The following is a 19,235-nucleotide window of genomic DNA, read 5'->3' on the forward strand; positions in this document are numbered from 1 at the left end:
ATGCATGAATATGCTGCGACATTCTTGATGTTGGAACATGGATATTGAGAAAACAATTCCTAGGACTGTTCATTCATTCATTCATTCATCCTACAACTACTTCCTGAGTATGGTTCCCAGTGCTGTGTGGGCAGCACAGTCAGAGCAGAGTGAGGACTTTGGGTGTCTGCGGTGTGGGTACAAAGATGGGGAGGGAGATAACGAAAAAGGGTTGTAGTGATACATAGGCTCTGTGGTGGGTCTATCTGTCCTCCATCTGTCCACCCATCCAGCAAATGTCAGTTGAGAGCCTACTAAGTTACCAGCACTGTTCTCGGCATTGGGGACATAGTGTGACCAAGACAGGGAAAGTTACCTGCTCTGTAGAAGGTAGAGCTTCTAACATACGGGGAGACACAGATAAACAATGAGTAAATAAATAAATACTATCATTTCAAGTGAGGAAAGAAAGTGCAATGAAGAAAAGTAACACAGGGTAGGGGGATGGAGACTGCTGGGGGCCTTCAGGGAAGTCTCTGTGAAGAGGTGGCTTAGAGACTGGGGTGTAAGTGCATTGGGAGGAGCACTGGACTGGGAGCCACGCCGTGTTCTCCGTTTAACATGGCCACTAACAGTGCGGCATAGATCGAGTCCCTCACCCCGCTATTGGTGAAATAAAATGAAGTATGTGGCTGTCACGTTCCAGAATAATGTCTTATTATTAATAGCGCAAAGGCTTGTTGCACGATTTGCATTTAAAGTACCTCTGGAAAAAGTGTGCATGGGGGGGATTTTAGTATTGGCTACTAGTTCACGACTGTAGACAGCCAAGTCCAACCTCGCTGGAGTCCTACGAATCTCCAAAGAGAATTCTTCAAAACACTGAGAATAAGACAAAGGAAGATGCATTTTATCTTTTCATTGGTTGGAGTGTGTTAGTGTGTATCTGTGGGTCTTCCTAATGGGACAGAAATAACCAGCAGTGTTTTCCAATGCACAATAAAACAGTTTATTTGAAAACAATGCATTCAGTACTGTGTTTGGCACATGAGGCAATGAGGCAGGCACATTCACACTTAACAGGTACATTTGGGGAGCTGTCGAAGCAAATCATTGCATTTTCTTCACAAACTACTGTCACAATATACACGCGATTACCTCTACACAAGAAAGATGATGGGCCTTGTTCACCAAGAAGGCAGAAGATATTTACATGTTCCTCAGTCCGGCGGCACTGGCTTCTTTCCGATCTCCGTGGCCCTGTCAGTCTGGCAGCTTGTTTGTAAGGGCAGCTGAGACTGTCTTTCACGAGCGATGTGAGTCTGATTCCTAAGGGCCGCGGCTTCTTCTAAAGAGCAAGAGAGCTTCTGACGTGGTTGGGAGGGAGAGAAATCTTCAGTGCCAGTCACTCAGCATCATATGGCATTTTCCAAAATAAATGCATCAAGTACATGGGGGACAGGGCACGATGGTTATAACAATATAAGAAGCATCTATTTTCCCTGACACATGCTTCTTGCTCATTTCTTTAATAACTTACATTCACTGTTCTCCCACCTTTAGACCTTTTGGTTTCATCCTTATAGAGAACTTTGTTCCTCATTGTACACTAACATAGAATATTCTTTCAAATAATGCTAGCATGAAATGTTGAAACCAAATAGGTTAAGTGAGAGAGGACATCACATTCTTTTGTCTTGACTTCTGATTATGCTTTCACAATGGATTGTCAACTTCCCATCCAAAGAGTGGAGGCAGCATGGTGTGGTGTAGAGTCAGTGGTAGGAGGCCCAGACTCTCATTCCAGTTAACTAGCTGGGAAGTAAGTCACTTCCTACGTATGGAACCTCAGTTTTCTCATCTGCATGTGATGACACCTATCTAGATTCTAAACCTGAGATACCACCTAGTTATGTGAAGGCCTGACAAGGATTTACGTGACTGTCCTGTGCAAGTAAGTGATGCTGCATTGTGATGGTTCAACATTTTTGTTCTGTGTCCTGGGAGAATTGCAGTGCTCATTGCTCATGCTTGGTGACTGGATCTCAACCCATTAATAAACCTCTCCCAGGGCTCTTGGTTGTAAGGCTGCTTTTCTGCATGGTAAGGATTCTGATCTGGATCTTGAAATGTGGTTAGAGCATTTCAGACGTGGGGACCAATTATTCTAAGTCCTGAAAAATGGTCTGGAGTCCAGATTTCAGAGGGAAACCTCCCCTTCCCTTTTGCAAGTACTTCAATGGCTTTATTTCACCTACACACATTGACCAAACCTCTCTCCTGTTATCTGCCAATTTTCTTTCCCCACCTCCCTCGCTCACAACGTTATGGGGGTGGCTGGTCCCTCAAGGCTGGTTTTGCTGTGAATTTGTCTGGAATAAAATGGGGCCGGCTGTCAAGTCCATTCTGACTTATCTCTTTGGTGTCCAGAAAAAAGCCAGATGATGATGGCGTACTTTGTGCCCAGGGTACATGCAATTTGTTGTGAATACAGAATAACATCTGAACATGTACCGGCCTCATTTAAAACAAAATGTACCTTACTTGGTGTAGAGAAACAAGCTCATTTGGATGACTTAAGGAAAATAGAAAACAGAGGCCTACCTTGGCCTTTTAAACATAATAATGAAAATATCTAAGTTGAGTTTCAATCTACAGTCTAGTAATGCCTTACCAAACCCGTAGGATATTTTACTACAGCAAGGAGAGTAGATTTGGTCCTTTATTATTTAATTTCGATTTACTATACACAGAATAAAAACAAATCACTTATTGTATATGAAAAATTAAGTACATTTTTTCCAACATTGCCTTCCAAAGGATTTAATTAAACCCACCAAAGAATGACTGCTATCAGAAAAACCTTTTATTTGCACACAAAGCTGCTTCTGTGCTCACCAGGGTATCTGATGTTCAAACACTCAGTAAGTAGGGCATTCAATTACAACTACTGGAAGAAGGAAAGTTATACTACTGCTCAACACCACGGGGCTATAGTGGCCAAATGTTTGTTGGTGGTTATTTTGTCAGGCTCCAGCCTTACACTAGCTAAGGGCAAGGCATCACTTGGTGTCTTCCCTTGCAAAGCTCGCCCAGTAGTTTTCTTATTTCGTGGTGTTTCTTGCACATTTGGAATTTTTCTGAGGGCAAATGAAGTCCAGCTGAGTGCATACTGAAACCCTGGGCTTGAGGCTTACTTTGCTGGTGTCCCCCTGGGGGGTAGAGACAGTTTGAACCCCTGAGCCTCTCTAGAAGCCTCTCTAGGTAAGCTTCTAGGATGCTTTGTTCTTCCCTTGCTCCTTTGTGGACACTGACTTCTGGATGTCTGTGAATTTTGGGCTGTATCAGAAGGATCGACTGGGGAAATTAGAGACTTGTGATAGACTATAGGGTATGAAAAAAGATCAGCCAAACATGGTTTTAACTAGCAGTTAAATTGAAGAATATTTACCTGGAAGATCAGCCTTAGAAATTAGAAATCTCCTAAGGTACTGAGGAGTTTGTTGGGAGGTTCCTAAGAGTCACATAGCTAGGAAATACTTTGAACGCCTTAGGGTCTTTAGCCTCTGGGACCCAATGATGTACTAAAAATTAGTCGAACTGACCGAAGTAGAAATGCCTCCTTGGGGGAGGGACACTTGGAAGTCTGTCCAGAGTCACTGCTAGCCTGTCCTGGTTGGTGCTCAGGGACTCAGAAATTGTTCAGGCAGTGCTGTGCTGGAGCCAGCGCATACCGGCTCTTGAAACCATAGTCACATTTTCAGCTGGTTGACATCAACTTAGTAGCTTGAAACTGGCTATGGTGAGAGTATTTACACCACAGACACTGGCAAAGTGCTACAGATGAGGGCTCTATCATTCTGCAGAGCCAGTTGTTAAACATCTAGCAGCCCACCAAAGAGCTAAAATTGGCTCGGCGTCTTACAGCAGGGAAACCAAAGGAGCCCTTTAGTATCTCTGATGATTAAAAGGCTCTGCATGTGCACAGCTGTAGAAAGGAGCCTGGCCAAAACTTCATCGGGATGCTGGCGCCTTAGTCAACAGAGGCTGGCCCAAGGCAGCCGTGCCAACTGATCACCTCTCATCTGCTTAGTTGATCTTAGAATTTTAGCCCCTCGAATTCTTTTTTTGATTGGTTTCATTTTAACCTGAGGACCTTTGCATTTGGGGCATTACCTGGAGCTTGAGAAATCAGACCCCTTTAGGAATAATTTAGGCTCTGGGAATGACATCCAAGTAGAATCTGAACGAATCATTTAACTTTCCTGTGTATTTATATGTTAAGATGAATGACCTGAGATCTGCCTCTTAGTTTGAAACATAAGGAGCTGGCCTTGGGGTAAAGTATATTAAAGCTCTGTCTCCCCACTCTGACTGCCTTCAGGCTTACATCCATTCTGTTTAAACTAACCAGTTACCATTTGCTTACAAATTAGTGACTGGTCAATTCAGCCAAAACAGTTGAATGATTGAGTCACTAAGACTGTGTGCATGTTGCCATGTATCACAATAACCTCAAGGACCAGATCTGCTACTAACTGCATGAGGAGTGATAAGCATTCAGCTACTTGGGTCATGATGATGTAAGACTTGACTATGTGTTGTTGGTCCCCAAATGCCGGCCACATCCGAATCACCTGGGATTTGCAAGCTGGGTTTATCCCAGGACATTCTGAGTCAAAGGTCTGGGGTAGGGAGCAAGACTTGTATTTTAAAGAGCTTCTCACGTCATATAGCTTTGTTTGCTGGTGGATTAGTAGCATAATCCAGGTCCTAACCCCATAACCCTATTGTCATCTTAAATTGGAGTCAGTTATTCTAGGACAGGCTCTTTCCTGTGCTTCCGCTGTAATCAACAAGAGAATGAGCTTCATTAAAGGTATAAACATCTATTCAAACACATGTATCTTCAATAAGTTATTACAATAAAAAGAAATTTTAAGAAATACTGCATAATACAATAATGGCAATCTAAAATGTGCTGTGGCAAGGCAATCAGACTGTGAAAGAGGCATATTCAGTCATTTTGATGCTTGGTGACAGCTCACCTGTGGCCTTGATTAGTTGAGCCACAGAAGCCCAGGCACCAGGTTAATCAGGTGGCCCTGGGGCTCTAAAGTCCCATACTTGTGCTGCTCCATCTGGGTTTTTCAGCCACATGTACACAGCCCCACTCTCTTTGTGAAGCAAAAGGACAGTTCTGTACATTCAGGGAGAAGGAGAGGCTAAACAGATATGTCATGTGGTATATTCACTCAATTAGGGGAAAAAGGATTGAAGGATCCAGAATTATACAGAAGACTTCTCAGTCTGTCATTTTGCACATGAAGACCCAGCTCAAATCATTCATTATTATTTGCACATCTTAGCATATTGAACTAACAGCAATAATGCAAAGTCTGCTGTAGAAATTGATTACAATATGGAAGGCACTGACAAAAGGTCTTTCTTACCTCAAGGGGCACCAGCTGAAAATTATACATATGGAGAAGTACATAACCATTCTCAGTATTCAACTTTTAAATTATGAATACATATTACTAAAACAAGCTTTTATTAAGATGAATAGATTACTAGATAACATTCCAACTGTCAACTTGAACCGTCAGTATCTGTAATTGTGATTTACCAGATTTATCACCATCATAATTTATCGTAGGGTTTTTCTCTCATTTCAGGGAAGAATGTATGTTATTAGCAGTGAACTTTTGTATGCTTAGGCAAGCGTCCCCTTTATTGTTTTGCATTGAGAAATAAATTTTGGGGGGGATCTTTTTCCTCCTTTATAGCCTTTCTGACTTATTTTCTGTGCCTTGTGAAGCCCAGTCCCAAATCATTTTCCCTTTGAGCCCATCTTCATTTGATACTGACAAGGCCAAGAAGTAGATGAGGAGTCATACTTTCTCCACTGATTCCCTGTGCAATCTTGAGAGTCACTTAGCTTCTGTGTTTCTCCATTTCTTATTTGTGAAGTCAAGAATTAGGATTAGACATACTCAAAGGCTCTTCCATTTTCAGTGTCCTCAGGTTCCACAATTCTGTCCCTGCTTTCTCGGGCCTCCAGTCAACACCTCTTTGCTGTCTTAGAGTGTCTAATAATTAGTATCTTGCCCAAAGTCAGAAGAAATACTCTTATTCCTTGGCTCCCCCCCGCCCCCAAATAGGTTAGTCCTGGCATTACGTTCATGGGGGACTGGAGACCTGGGCACAAGGAGGTGGGGGGGCTCTCCCTCTGCCCGTCCTGGCTGGTAGTCCCCTGGTCAGATGCCCGATAGCAAGGTCACAGACAGATGGCACAGTGGTCTCAGCCAGCACTGCTAGGCACACAACACGACTACACACAAGCACTTTTACAAAGGTCAAGGACACTTAAGACACAGAAGCAAAGGCAGAGGAACCATAGATGTTTAATCATCAAATATGGGAAAGATTTTCTGGGTGTGGGAGGCATTCTTGATACCACATTTTTAACTCTTCCTCCCCTGGAACTACATGCCTGCACGTGACTTGGAGAACCACCGACGAAAACTGAGGGGCTAGCATTAAGCAGGTTGCTAAATGTCTGTGGCTTTTTTCCCCTTTGTAACCGAACTGGTCATTTGTACGGGTGTCATGTGTAGACAGTCTTGGGGGCTTTATGGTGAAATGTATTCTAGTGGCTAAGGGTGGCCTCTGCTGTAAATATCCTCAACGGAAAGGTTCTGGCAAAAGGATGCACTTAACCTAGAACCCATAAAGCCAGGACAGCGCAAAAGCCAGGGTCTGTATCTGTAGCTGCATGAGGAGGGGTTCCCAGCAGCCCTATCTGCCCAGTTCCCTGCTCTTGACCACGTAGACCCAGAGTTCTGAAGACTCACAACACTGCCTTTATCAGGAATCATGGGACCCACCAGCTCTTTTAGTCGCGACCATGGTTGTATAGTTTCATCTTTGAAACAGTCTTTAAAAACAGAGATTTTGTATGATCAGCTAGAGGCTGTTTTCTCTATGCTGGAACTGTAGGTCAGAGGTATAGCTAACAATAAAAATATCAGTAAAAGCTGCCATGTGTTGAGTGCTTACTATGTGCTGAAAACTGGGATAAATGCTTTGCCACATATTGCATCTAACTTTTGAAATAGGAGGGATGTAGGCTGTATATGAAGAACTGATAAATGATGAGAATTGTGGTTGGTCACTGTGGGAGGGCTTGGGATTTTCTTCAGAGATTTTTAAAGAAAAGGGAAGGGTGGTCTTTTTGGATCAGCTCCAGGAAGTCCTGCCTGCAAACTGGGGATACGCTTGATCTCTAAGCCCTTCTGGTTCTGGGAGACAAGTCTGTTTCCTCAACGTTTTGAGCTCTCCTAAAAGTGATAAATGAAATGATGTTGGGAGATGGAAAAGTCCTCTTACTGTAGGTTAAAATGGAGCCAAGAGTGAAATGAGATTAAAAAATATCTCCCTGAACTTAAAACAAAGAAAGTAACAAACACCTGGCACTATGATGCGATCTATTTTAAATGGTCCATCATAGACCAGTTAATTGGTTTTTAGGGATTCTGGTCTTTTGCTTTTTTAACTTACATGGTTCAAAGTGTCTATGTATTTATATTTAGTGAAATCTAATGGGCACATTGGATGAATTGAAACTCTAGAGTCAGAATCTGGCCTCTGTAATATTGGCATTAATATCACTTAGCGGTAACTAAGTCCTTAGGAAGAACCAACTAAACACTTGTCAGTTATCCGTCTTGCAGCGGTCCTAGCAGAGCCCAGCATGAGATGTACTTTCCTCTAAAGTGACAGGGAACAAGCCTGGTGTGGTTTGAATCCCCATCAAATTCTGCTATTGAATTTAAAATATTTTTAATATCTCCCCTCTATGTCAAATATTGAGCGGTTTTAGTGTTTTTCCATTTTGAAATATCTATTCCCACTTCTATCCATCTATTTGAATGATGGCCATCTGTTGTCGGATGCGTCACCTGTGGTAACACATTTGAACCTGTACGGTTTTGTTTTTCCCATTGGTTAATATTTGGATCTATGTAGGCTGCTCTGATTAGCTTTTTGAAAAAACATTAGAATAAGAAAACTCCCCTTTAGGACCAGGCAGAACATGAGCATAAGGACTGTGTCTTTCCTTATTGTATTTGGTTTAATTTTAGGCATGATTATACCTTTCCAAAGAGGGGCAGTGAGGTGTAGACTGAACTACAATAATTGTTTTCAACAGTATCTGTAGCATTCCAAGCCACCTAGATGAGATTTCTGAACAAGAACAAGCTCCCCCACCCAAATGTATTACAAATGTGCTTGAATGGCATTTGGAAAGAAGAACCTCTTATTAAAATTTAACATCAACTTGGCCAGACTTTGCGCTGAGCTGGAAGAACAAAGTGCTGCTCAGTTAAAAGCCAGGGGTGGGAGTGATGTGATTTCCACTCCTAAGGCTGAAATCATGAAAAAGAGAATGGCCAACTAATTCCTTCATGGCAGGTCTATACATCTCAAATTCCAAAAGCTAGTTAGTACTAAATCTGGCCACTACTCAATGGCTTTTCCTTTTGAAATGCTTTATTTGTAGATGTACAGATCTGATTTCAGTGGAAAGAGGGACTATCCAGTGTCTACAGTTGTCTTGAAGAGAACGAATGGTTCTGGAATGGTGTGGCTGGGCAGACATAGTGACGCTGAAGAGGACCTCACCTCTGTCCCATGTGGAGACTGTCCACATGGGGCCGGGCCTGGCCAACCTCTGAGCATCTACTCAGCTGGAGTCCTGCTGGTTCTCAAAGGCTCAGAACGGGCAGTCTGGTTAGGACCTTTCAGGGTATACAGGATCCGTAACAACTTCTAAGCATTCTTCTTCTCTAATAGCCTAGGAGCTTAAGCTAACTCATTGTTCCTATATTCTGAGAACTCCCAGCCCAGTGCTTGGGTTGGGATAGTGGGAGGCACTAAACCGAGGCTGGCATACCCTTGCACGTGAGGCAACAGATGTCACAATAGCCCTCATGTCAAGAACTGCGATGCCACCCGTGACATAGGCTTTCTTCGCCATCGTGAAGGCTGCACTGTATTGTATGCCACTCAGCACATGTATACCACAGGGCGACCACTCTGTTGTACAGTGAGTGACTGGACTAGTGAGAACTTCATAGGAGGCATTTCTTATAATAGTAATCGTGATGTGCTCTGTTTGCCATGAAACATCCAAGTTACCCAGAGCCTTGAACACATCAAGTACAGATACAACACATACAAGCAAAGCTAATTTAGCATGATTCCTAACAAATTATTCAACTCCATGGTGGTGGGGCAAGGGGGGTGGTTGTAGGGAGATAGAGGGAAAGAGGGAGCGAGAAGGAGAGGGGGAAGGAGGAGAGGGAGAGGGGGATGAGCTATGCAAACCAGTTTTTTATGTTTCCATTTTGAAGAGGCAGATCCCACCCAGGCAAAACTGAAATCCTGCCCAAATTGGCCAGAGGCCTCTCATGATGAGGACTGGATCTGAGCAAAGCTGCAGAAACTACAGCTCTGGTCCTCATTTTAAAAAATGAGGGGTGGTTTATTATTAAAATACAAACATGAAAATACTTCAAACCATTCTGTTAGCAGGGTTCCAAATGCGCATTCCCTTTATCAAACAAGTTTCAATCCTGTGACTTCAATGCATCTGCCCTGCTAAGACTCTTAAAAGAGCAATGCAAGAGGGGGAGAGAAGACATCTTTCCTTTTAAATGGCAGACAATCCTTATAAGAAATTCTCTAGGGTTCTATGCGGATGACTATTCAATTTGATTTGGGGCACTTTTTAAACAGCCATTTGGCACTTTCTGTTCGGAGTTCTTAGGCACAGTGTGACAGAGTCAGCTTGGTGAGCCCTTCCCCATGCATTCGGTATAGCAGCTGAAACTCTGCAGGCAGCTGGTGGGACTCCTGCCACTTGGTGGTAAATTTGGTTCCTTTTTTGTCATAGTAATGATATGGAAGATCTTCCCTTGTGTTAGGATCAAATCCAAAAGGCCAAAATCCATACAAGTGGATCTCTTCACATATTGCTGATGCCAGGGTGTACATAAGAATACCTGTGCTCAGCCGTTTGGGCGACAAATGTTTGTTTTTCCAGTACCTGTGGAACAATAAGTACAGGTGGATTCAGAGGCCAGTGATGACGGTTTCACCAGGTCATGGTAACGGCTGGGACGTGAGTTTGTCTACCAACTTAGACAGTACTTGCTTTGAATCTTTGTTTTAGACCACAACATACCTCTGGGCAGGACTGGCTACATAATCGGTGAGGCCCAGTGCAAAATGAAAATGTGGGTCTTCATTTCAACAATCACTGAGAATTTCAAGAGGGTGATAACAGATTATTAAACCAAGTGCCGTGCCCTTCTGAGAATGGGCTTCGGTGTGGTTACAAAGGTTGCCCTCATTTGAAGCCAACCCTGCCTCTGGGTTTCCTTGGGAGCGTCTCTGACTCAATAGTGACACCACAGAAGCCCACCAATGGGAATGACTATCTTTCTCATACACAAAGGGCCCTTGGAAATGGGGAGGAGATGGTTTAATCTAAGGGGACCTCCTGTGTCACTTCCTTACCCAAACCTAGATATTCAATCCTTGTTCTTGGGTATGGAAAGATTGTGGGGCCTTACTTTTCTCTACCGTCTTGTAAAAAATCATATTCCCTGCTCCTTTGTCATCTAACTAGGGGTTCCCTAGCCCTTCGTTAGCATGTCAGGACCTAAGAAAAGTATTTATGTACTTTCTGAATTAAAATAAAAAGCTAAATTATGGGTGCTGTTCCTTCCATATTTAGAGAGTATTTTTAAGCCTCCCTGCCTATACTGCCAAATATTTGGGACTGCTGTAGAGTGTATCTACATGTGTGGGCACGCACACGTGTGTGTGTTTATAATTGGCTGTGCAGGCAGAATTAAACTTTTCATAAATCAGCTTTCTGTGGACCGTATTTCCTTCAACTTTTCATTGAACTAATGTGTTTGATTCAAGCTTGAGTGGCAGTGGGGCACTATGGCTAACACCCCCTGGGACTTCTGAAAGGCTAGGGACAGGGTAGGCCACAAAGGCCAGTTTCCAGAAGTTTCTAAGCACATGTAGTTCCTTCTTCACTATTTGAAAGCTTTAAAAAGATAATTCTTTCCCATTCCAGTTGAAATGTAAAAGTTCAGTCTTGGTTTTAATATTCTAACCTATGGAATTAGAATGACTAAAGAATTCTTTTGATACAACTGAATTTAAATAGAGCAAGAGGGGAGCAAAATGATGAGGTCAAAAGATGACAGGGCAGGCTGGCAGGAGGCCTGACTTCTCATTCTGGTGCTGCCCCTTTGGGCAGTGACGTTGGGTAAATAACATCTGTTCTTTGTACCTCAATTGACACATCTTTAAACTTAGGAGTTGGGCTACATTACCTCTTAAAAAGGTAACCATACAAGCTGGGAAACTGAGACATTCTCAGATTTTATCTGTTGTCCTCAATGTAATTATTAATATTGCCCTCTTTCTCTCCAAGAAAAAGTTCTGGTTTGGACCATAAATGATGGCGTCACCCTACGTGTTAGATTTGTATCAGTTTATTAGATGATGATTCCTCCTTCTATGAGAGGTCAACCAAACAGATCTTAAATGTGGAAGACTTTAGAAGACTACAGGATGGGAATAATCCATGGTGGGATGAAAGTCTTTAGAATTCCCTGTTTATCAGGCCTCCCAGAACCCACTCTAACTTGTAATAATATCTGGACAGTATGTTGGGACATAAGGGCTACTTGCATATGGGGAAATTGGAGTTGAGGCAGTTTCCTCAGATGATTTAAAGAAAAAAAATCCTATAATTAATCTTGCTTTATAAAGTGCCCTGGATTAGTGGTTCCAAATTCTGACTGCATATTAGAATCATCTGGGGATTTATTAAGAAATACCAAGTGGCTGCCCAACCCCCACCAGACAAATTACGTTAGAATTTCTTGAAGTAGAGCCTGGGCAACAGTATTTTTTCAAGTTATCTGAGTGATTCTAATGTACAGCCAGAGTTAAGACTCATTGTACTAGATGAAAATGTTGCATTTCTGGTCAATCTGTCTATTCAAATTACAAGGGATAACAATGAGCTCATAAAATACTTTTCACATATTTTGGCCCCCAAATCCAAAATTATAAAGGCAGATTATATAATTTATGATTTATCTAGGTGGTTGTTTAATTTTGGACATCTATAAAACACCCAAATATCAAATAAAAACAACATTCTAAGTCAACTGCATCTTTAAAAAAAGCTGCTTGATTTGTCTGATTTAACCATTGGCATTTTTGGGACATAGCTATCCAATTAAAGAAAATTCTTGATCTGTGGTAATTTCACTCTTGCTCATGGGGCTTACCACCAAGGAAGGGGACAGGGAATAGAGTGGGGAGGCTAATGAACCACCAATCCCCCCACTTGGCACTTGGTTACCAACTGGGGATAGGAGGTTGAACTTCTTACCTAGAATAATTCATTACAAAATACACAAGTTTGCCATAAAGTACTAAGCTAACCACAATAAATAACAAATCTGACAGTTCCCACCCCCCAAAGATTACAATACTGATTTGCCACCTGGTGGGGTATAAATTAAAGGCAATAAAGTATACACACCTGTTGACGTGTTGCATTATATTTCCAGGCCAAGCCAACTGGACCTTTAACTGACCTCTGTGTTCAACAAAAAAGTCAACTAAGGTTCTGGTAACAGTTGCTGAAGTGTGGAAGAAAAATGCAGGGATCCAAAGAATGGCCCCATCGAGCTTTTTTAAACTTAGGAAAAAGTTATTACGGTCCTGAATGGTCAAAAGGTTGTTGTAATATTTTTCCAGGATGCTGGGGTTGAAGGTGGTAAGGTTGGTTTTCCTTCCAACATCTCTTTGGAAAGCCTCCGTAGGGGCAAAATTGCAACGGAAAACAAAATCTGACTTATCTATTTCTGGTCCACACCGGCTCCCTGTCAGGATCCCACTATTTCCAACCACAGCACAGATGTTATAATGCTTATTCACAATGGGTGACACATCTGGAAGCAGTGATCGGAAGTTATTGCTAATAGAGAAAACATATTTATGGTTGGAATAATCATAGTGCATCAGTTGTCCGATCCGAACACTATTCTTGGTCAAAGAAAAATTTTTTATTACATCGACATGCTGAAGAATTTCTTGCCTAAAATGAAAAGAAATTCATTAAATGCATCCCATTCAAAACTGGTTTTCCATCTTATGTCTTAAGCTGCCATTTCATTCAGACAAGAATCGTAGGTACATCGAATCCAAGAAAGATTATACACATTCATAGTGATTGTGGTCTTTGAGGGGAGGACTGCTTCAGAATCTATAGACATGTGCTAATCTCTCAGTCAAGTTGTGGGTGTAATCTTTTGAGGCTTGTAACTGTGGTCCCTTACAGTTTTAGCTGCTATCCTTTGGTGTTTCCGCTATGTGTTTGATCAAGGGGGAGGCACAGGCCAAACTGTCGGAAAATACAGGGAGACAATTTACACGGGCCCCAAAGAGCTCACACGAATGCAGAAAAAATTGGTGACTTGTGACTAGGGACTAGTTGTTTGCTATTGGGCTGCAGTGTTCAAGGAATAGCCAATATCACTGGTGTCCAAATAAGAGCCAAATACAAATGAATCAGTATAGTACTATCCATTATTAAAATATGAAAATGGTAATAGCAGTGAGTGTAGTTGAATATTTAATAGAAATGAGATAATCTCATTAAGGTCCTTTGAATAATGAAACAGATATTTTTCTACTTGATTATATAGCAACACAATTTAGTTGGAGATACCTAATCTTTGGATAAAGAGGCTATTGTAAATCCTAAAAAAGTGTGTATGTACTAAGAATTCAGAGAATAAACAAGGCAAGGGTGATACTTAGCACTAATTTCAGGTTGCTTTCATTTTGAGCTTTAAGTAAAATTAAGCAACTCCTAAAGTCTCAGCTATTTAAAATATTTAAGAGAGACCAGTAACATGTTACTTAGCTATTAGATTCACCAATTCTAAGAAATCACATTGAATTTTTTGTGTCTTCTGCCTAAAAAAATAGCAGGATTGAAACTAACTGCTTTGCATATCATCACTTTACCTGCAATTTTATTTAAAAAAATTTACATCATTTGTTAACGTATAGAGCCACATAAACTGAAAGCTTTAATCCCAAACTTCCAAAGTTACCAATATTATTCTTTACAAGCTGTTACTAAGATAAAATGTTTAAATTGGTGCTTGGAAAATTAATAACTAAAGATTACCTAATAGATGGATTGAAAGAAGAGAAGTTTTGAGAAAGGAATATTGTTCTGGCTGGTCATTTGGATCACATGACTTGTGTGGGAAAAATATTTTTATTGGGTTAGATGTTTTTGAAAAGGTAGAATACACCCATTAAAGTTTTCTGGGTTGTCTATAAAATTAATATTGGATTAAAAACCCAGTAGTTAAAGAAAGGCATTTCTAGGGTTTTAGAATTAATCAATTATTGTCATAGACTACTTTCTAATTGAACAGTGTTTTAAAATTTTTAATCACAATCACATGACTGTCAACTTTTTAAGTAAACAGCATTTTCATGACACTGTGGATATCTACTAAATTTGTTTTAATTCTGTCATTAGATTAAAATAAAAAAGAGAGAGGACAGTAACTAGAAATACTATGACCAAAACACAATCCCCTGAATAGACTGGTAGAATAAGTATTTAAAATAAGTATTCACACTCCTAATGAATACACTAGATGGCCCACATTCCATTTAGCAGCGTAATAGTCCCGCCCAGAAGGAAGGAGTAATAACTTATCTGGGGTTGCTAAGAGTAGACCAGAAACACTGAGGAGAATAAATAAATTTTAGTAAATCATATCCTTCTTTCCCACTTCAAACAAAACAAAAAAACCCCAAAACAACACAAACCTCAACCACTTTTCCCTCACTCCTCATCAACTCCTCCATGTGTAGACGAGGCTGCTATAAGACAACTAATAAGAATGATATTGGGTAACTTTTACAGTATGTTAAAAGTTGTAAAGGTTTAATGAAAACGAACACACAAAACCAAAACAAAATTACACTTAAGTATCTACATATATTTGGGCCAAAATTTTCACTACAAATTTGATAGGGACGGAATATAGTATTTTCTGTGTGTTTCAATGAGACAATATTATTATTTCAATTTTTTTTTTAGTGTAGGATGAAAATGCATTGGGTGGTCTTTTTACAATTAACTAAAAAAAAAAAAAAAGATGGCTTTGGCAGTGTTAGCCATGAATGTCAACTATAAATCATGGTGCTCAGTTAAGCCCAAGTTAGGGACGATATTGGAAATAGCTCTTTTTCCTGTCATTCAAATTGGTCTTCCTGATGCTTTCGTTTTATGAGAAGAGACTAGATACATTAAAAAAAGTTACCAATCAGCCTTTGCACCGTCAGGCCTAGAAAATAATACACATACACCTTGGGGTGCGGAATAGAATTTTGTTATTTTGGATTATTTTGTTTCAGTATTTTCTTTTTTGAGGGCCAGAAGTCAAAACCACCTATCCTACCTTTGATGTAAAAACGCTGTCCGATTAAATGTCCACTTAGAAGGTTTCTCTTGGAGTTCGTGGGTCAGAGAATTCGTAATGGGCACAAAAGACGGGTTTAGAAACTTCAGCGCAAACTGTGACCTGGAGAGGGGTATGAGCACACACACACACACACACACACACGTGCTGGCCTCAGCTGGGGGCAAGCCCAGGGAGCCACGGAGTGCAGCCGGGGGCGGGCAGCTGGCACACGCGCAGGCTCCATCCCACCCAAGAAGCCCCTGTCGTTTGGTCCACCCCCTGCTCCCCCGCCCCACACACCCAGGAGGAAGAAAGCAAACGAGGGAAATCCGTCTCCATTGTGCAGCCCTCCGGGTGCGGGAGGGACCATAAAATGGCCGTCTCGCGGAGAGCAGGGGCGGGAGCTGGGCGCCGGGCTGGAGCGCGAGGCGCGGTGTCAGCACCGCGGACAGCGGCCGCGCCGCGGCCAGGTGGCACCCGCGACGCCCCCGCAGTCCCGGGGAATTGATGTTTGGAGAAAGGGCAGAGGAAACCCGAGACCGGGGGGAAGGCTGGGGGTGGCTCCTGCTTTAACCCCTTCCTTCCCGACCCTGGTCCCAGATTCCCTGACTTCCAGGTGGGGGTCGCCGGAAGCGCCGCTCTTTGGCCCAGGTGGGGCTTCTCCAGGTTCTGCAGCTCGGGCCCAGCCTGGAGCACAGGGTGCAGCTCTTATTTGCCACTCGCGCATCAGGAGGCCCTGCCGGGGGAGCTCCTCGGGGCCAGAGGTAGGGGAAGCGGCTGTCGGCGAGCTGCGCCAAGCTGCTCCCCGCGCCGGCCCGGCCCAGCCGCGCTCCCGGCGGGGACTCGGCCCCGGGGCGACGGTGGGCGGCCTTCGGAGGTCCGCTGCCCGCGGGGGGCGGGGGAACCGCGGAAACCCCGGAAAGGGGGAGACAGCGGCGTGGGGGAAAGGATCGGGGCAGAATGCCCCAGGGGCTTCGGGAGACTAGACCCGCGCATCACTGGATGGTTTGGGGGGTGAGGGACGGAACTCACAGGGGGGGGCGGCGTCTGCGCCAGGAACTCGCCCCGGACCGCCCAGCACCCGGCGGCGGAGCCTGCGGACCGGGCGCGGGGAAGATGCTCACCTCACGCACGTCCATCTCCAGGTTCACCGCCCCTTCCCACACCCACACATGGCCTCTCCCTCAACCACCAGTCTCCTGAAACCCTACCCCCATTTTGGAAATGGGGGAAGGGATGCCAGGGAAGAATACGCGAAATGCGATCACATCGATTAGGAGACCACGGCGTTTAGGGGCTGTGGGTTAAAATAATAATAATAAAGACACTGTGGGTTAAAAAAAATAATAAAGGGGTGGAGGGAGGGAGAATGAAAGAGGAGTGGAAGGATCACGCAGTTTCTTGCCCACCGTGTCTCGGAGAAGCCAAAACAACCCCCCCTCTCACCGCCCGCCCCCCCAACCAAATGCTGGAGGGCGCTGAGGCCCGCACTCACCGGAATCCCGCGTGGAACATGTACATTCGGGGCGCCCCCGGGCTGGCGTACTTGGAAGTGGTGAAGATGTTCTCCTTTTTCAGAGACACGTAGCTGATGAGCGATAAAATCAGCAGGGCGACGCTAAGCATGACCAACCCCAGCACACTGGCGACCCGGGCCATTTTGCAATGTCTCATCCCGGGCTGGTCTGGGATCAGGGACAGCGGGGAAATCGGTCCATTGAGCGTCTAGCAGCTCGCTGGCGTGTCGGTGTGTGTGAGTGTGTGTGTCCGCGCGCGCGTGTCAGCGTGTGTGGCGGGGGAGGGGACCGGGCCGGGGCGCCGCGGAGGCCCGGGGGTGGGGGTGGTGGTGGGGGTGGGGACGGGCCGGGGCCCCAGAGATTAGCCGGACCCCCCAAGGCTGGGGCGACCCGGGACCCTAGGCTGAGCAGGAAGATGGAGGGTCTGCGTGGCCGCGCAGCGATGGAGCGCGCCGTGCTGTGCGTCTTTGGCTGCCGGCTCAGGCTCCCCCGCGCGTTTCCAACGAGGCTGCCATCTCCTCCGCCGCCTGCAAGATAAATGTGATTGGAATAATGTTACAGTTCGATCTAAGCACAGGATTTAATTAATGAACTCTAATCTCCCAAATAACCGGGGGAGGGGCGGGAGAGGGAGGGTAGAAGGGGAGGTGGCAGAGGGAGGGGACTTGAGGCGGGAAGGCTGCTGCCCACGTCAACAGCCTCCTCTGGAGGGTGAGGGTGAGGAGGTGGCTGTGGATAGACAGACGCCCAAACTTACTTTAATAGACCATTCATTACTTTATAAATATATCACAGACTAGGGAGACAAATAACTGGATTTACTGTACTAGAGGATACACACCAGCTGTGCACTTTTGAGATGCAGGGAGAGTGGTTTTAGGAAAGCAGACGTTTAAAAGCTTCTCCTCACCACAGAGACATTGCCCAGGGCCCCACAGGGTAGCACCCTCCCCAGCACCCCAGCAAAGAAATCCTAAGCAGCAGCTGGTCCAACCCATCTTGTGAGTATGTAAACCTTGGAATTTTCCAGAATCTCTCTCCTATCTGCCTCCTATACCCACTCCATACTTTGCTTCTCTCTAAAAGATGGGTAGTACCTAGTAAAGTTGTGAGGTGAGCTGTGAGTGTGGAGGGCCTGGCCCCCACTCTCCAGTGCTCAGCCCAGCAGCTGGCCAAGTGCTCCTGCGTTGACCAGGCCTGGAGAAGGTCTCCCTAATTTAACTCTCCATTCTCCACTTTTCTGACCCATCCCTGTGGCCAGGAGTTGGGGATGGGCCACTTAACTTAGTCCTGAGAGGCCTAGAAGCTGAAGGCATTATAAATCTTGTCCGTTATAAATGCATAGAACTCTCTTTTGAAGGAGCCCAAGAACCAGGTGAAAGAGGCTGCCTCTGAGAGTGGAAGGGAAGCTCACTGCCTGATGCTTTGTATTGCTTGACCCCTCAATGTGTTTTAGTATAGTCATAGGTTGCCTGCTGTAATATCCATTGGAAATCAAAATTAATCCACCTTCAGTCAGGCTGTTGGCTTCTCAGAGGCAACCCACATGCTTCTTTAGCTCTGCTCTTTGCAATTGTGGCTTTTTCCACCCTAGCTTTACCCTTGTCTTGGTCCTTCCAATTAGTGGTCAGTAGGCACTAATGAAAGAAGCTGGAGATGAGAAGTTGGCCTTTGAGAGCCTTTTCCAACAAAGCAAGTTGATATTTTCCAAGTTGGTCATGATGTCTTTCTCTCCTGAACTTCTTGCCTTATTGGCTTTGGTGGAGCTAATGTCTGTGGGCTATGAATTCTTCACAGGGGGTGGGGCGGGGCCTGGGCTGTAAGCTCCGGCAGAGCCAAGGCAATGTCTTCTTCTGTTTCCACATACTCCCCAGCAAGTGTCTCACGTAGGGGGCATGCTTAATAAATACTTTGGGACCTAGTGAATGCCCTTATGAAACCCATCTGTCTGGCATGGACAGTAACACATAGAATGCAATTGTCTGTTTCTAGTGACAAAGGGAGTCGGTCATTTTGCACCCACTGTGGACATTTTATACAAAAGTCTAAAAATGTGGGTCAAGAGGACACAAATAATCTTTCCCCCATGGAGCATTTTATCATTTAAAAAAATTAGAAATGGTCTGCACATCTG

General features: G+C 44.0%; 1 protein-coding gene across 1 annotated transcript; it reads right to left on the reverse strand.

Annotated features, from left to right (window-relative positions):
• Window positions 1-974: 974 nt before the first annotated feature.
• On the reverse strand, window positions 975-17,783 carry ST8SIA3 (ST8 alpha-N-acetyl-neuraminide alpha-2,8-sialyltransferase 3). Its single transcript, XM_081078352.1, has 4 exons — window positions 17,080-17,783; window positions 15,582-15,704; window positions 12,629-13,186; window positions 975-10,093 (listed from the first exon to the last, which is right to left on the reverse strand). Exons 1-4 carry the CDS (start codon window positions 17,256-17,258, stop codon window positions 9,811-9,813), a joined length of 1,143 nt encoding a protein of 380 aa, XP_080934478.1. The 5' UTR covers window positions 17,259-17,783; the 3' UTR covers window positions 975-9,810.
• Between the last annotated feature and the right edge of the window lie 1,452 nt (window positions 17,784-19,235).

Source organism: Rhinolophus hipposideros, assembly GCF_964194185.1.
Source record: "Rhinolophus hipposideros genome assembly, chromosome: 17".
NCBI lineage: Eukaryota > Metazoa > Chordata > Mammalia > Chiroptera > Rhinolophidae > Rhinolophus > Rhinolophus hipposideros.

What these genes read in the sequence shown, in the direction of transcription:
- ST8SIA3 (XM_081078352.1), bottom strand. Translation starts at nt 17,258, where the DNA reads ATGAGACATTGCAAAATGGCCCGGGTCGCCAGTGTGCTGGGGTTGGTC. An exon ending in ATGTTCCACGCGGGATTCCG is followed by an intron (nt 15,705 to 17,079) that starts GTGAGTGCGGGC and finishes ACCCCTCTCCAG; the next exon opens with GTCACAGTTTGCGCTGAAGT. An exon ending in ATAATGCAACACGTCAACAG is followed by an intron (nt 10,094 to 12,628) that starts GTGTGTATACTT and finishes ATTGTTCCACAG; the next exon opens with GTACTGGAAAAACAAACATT.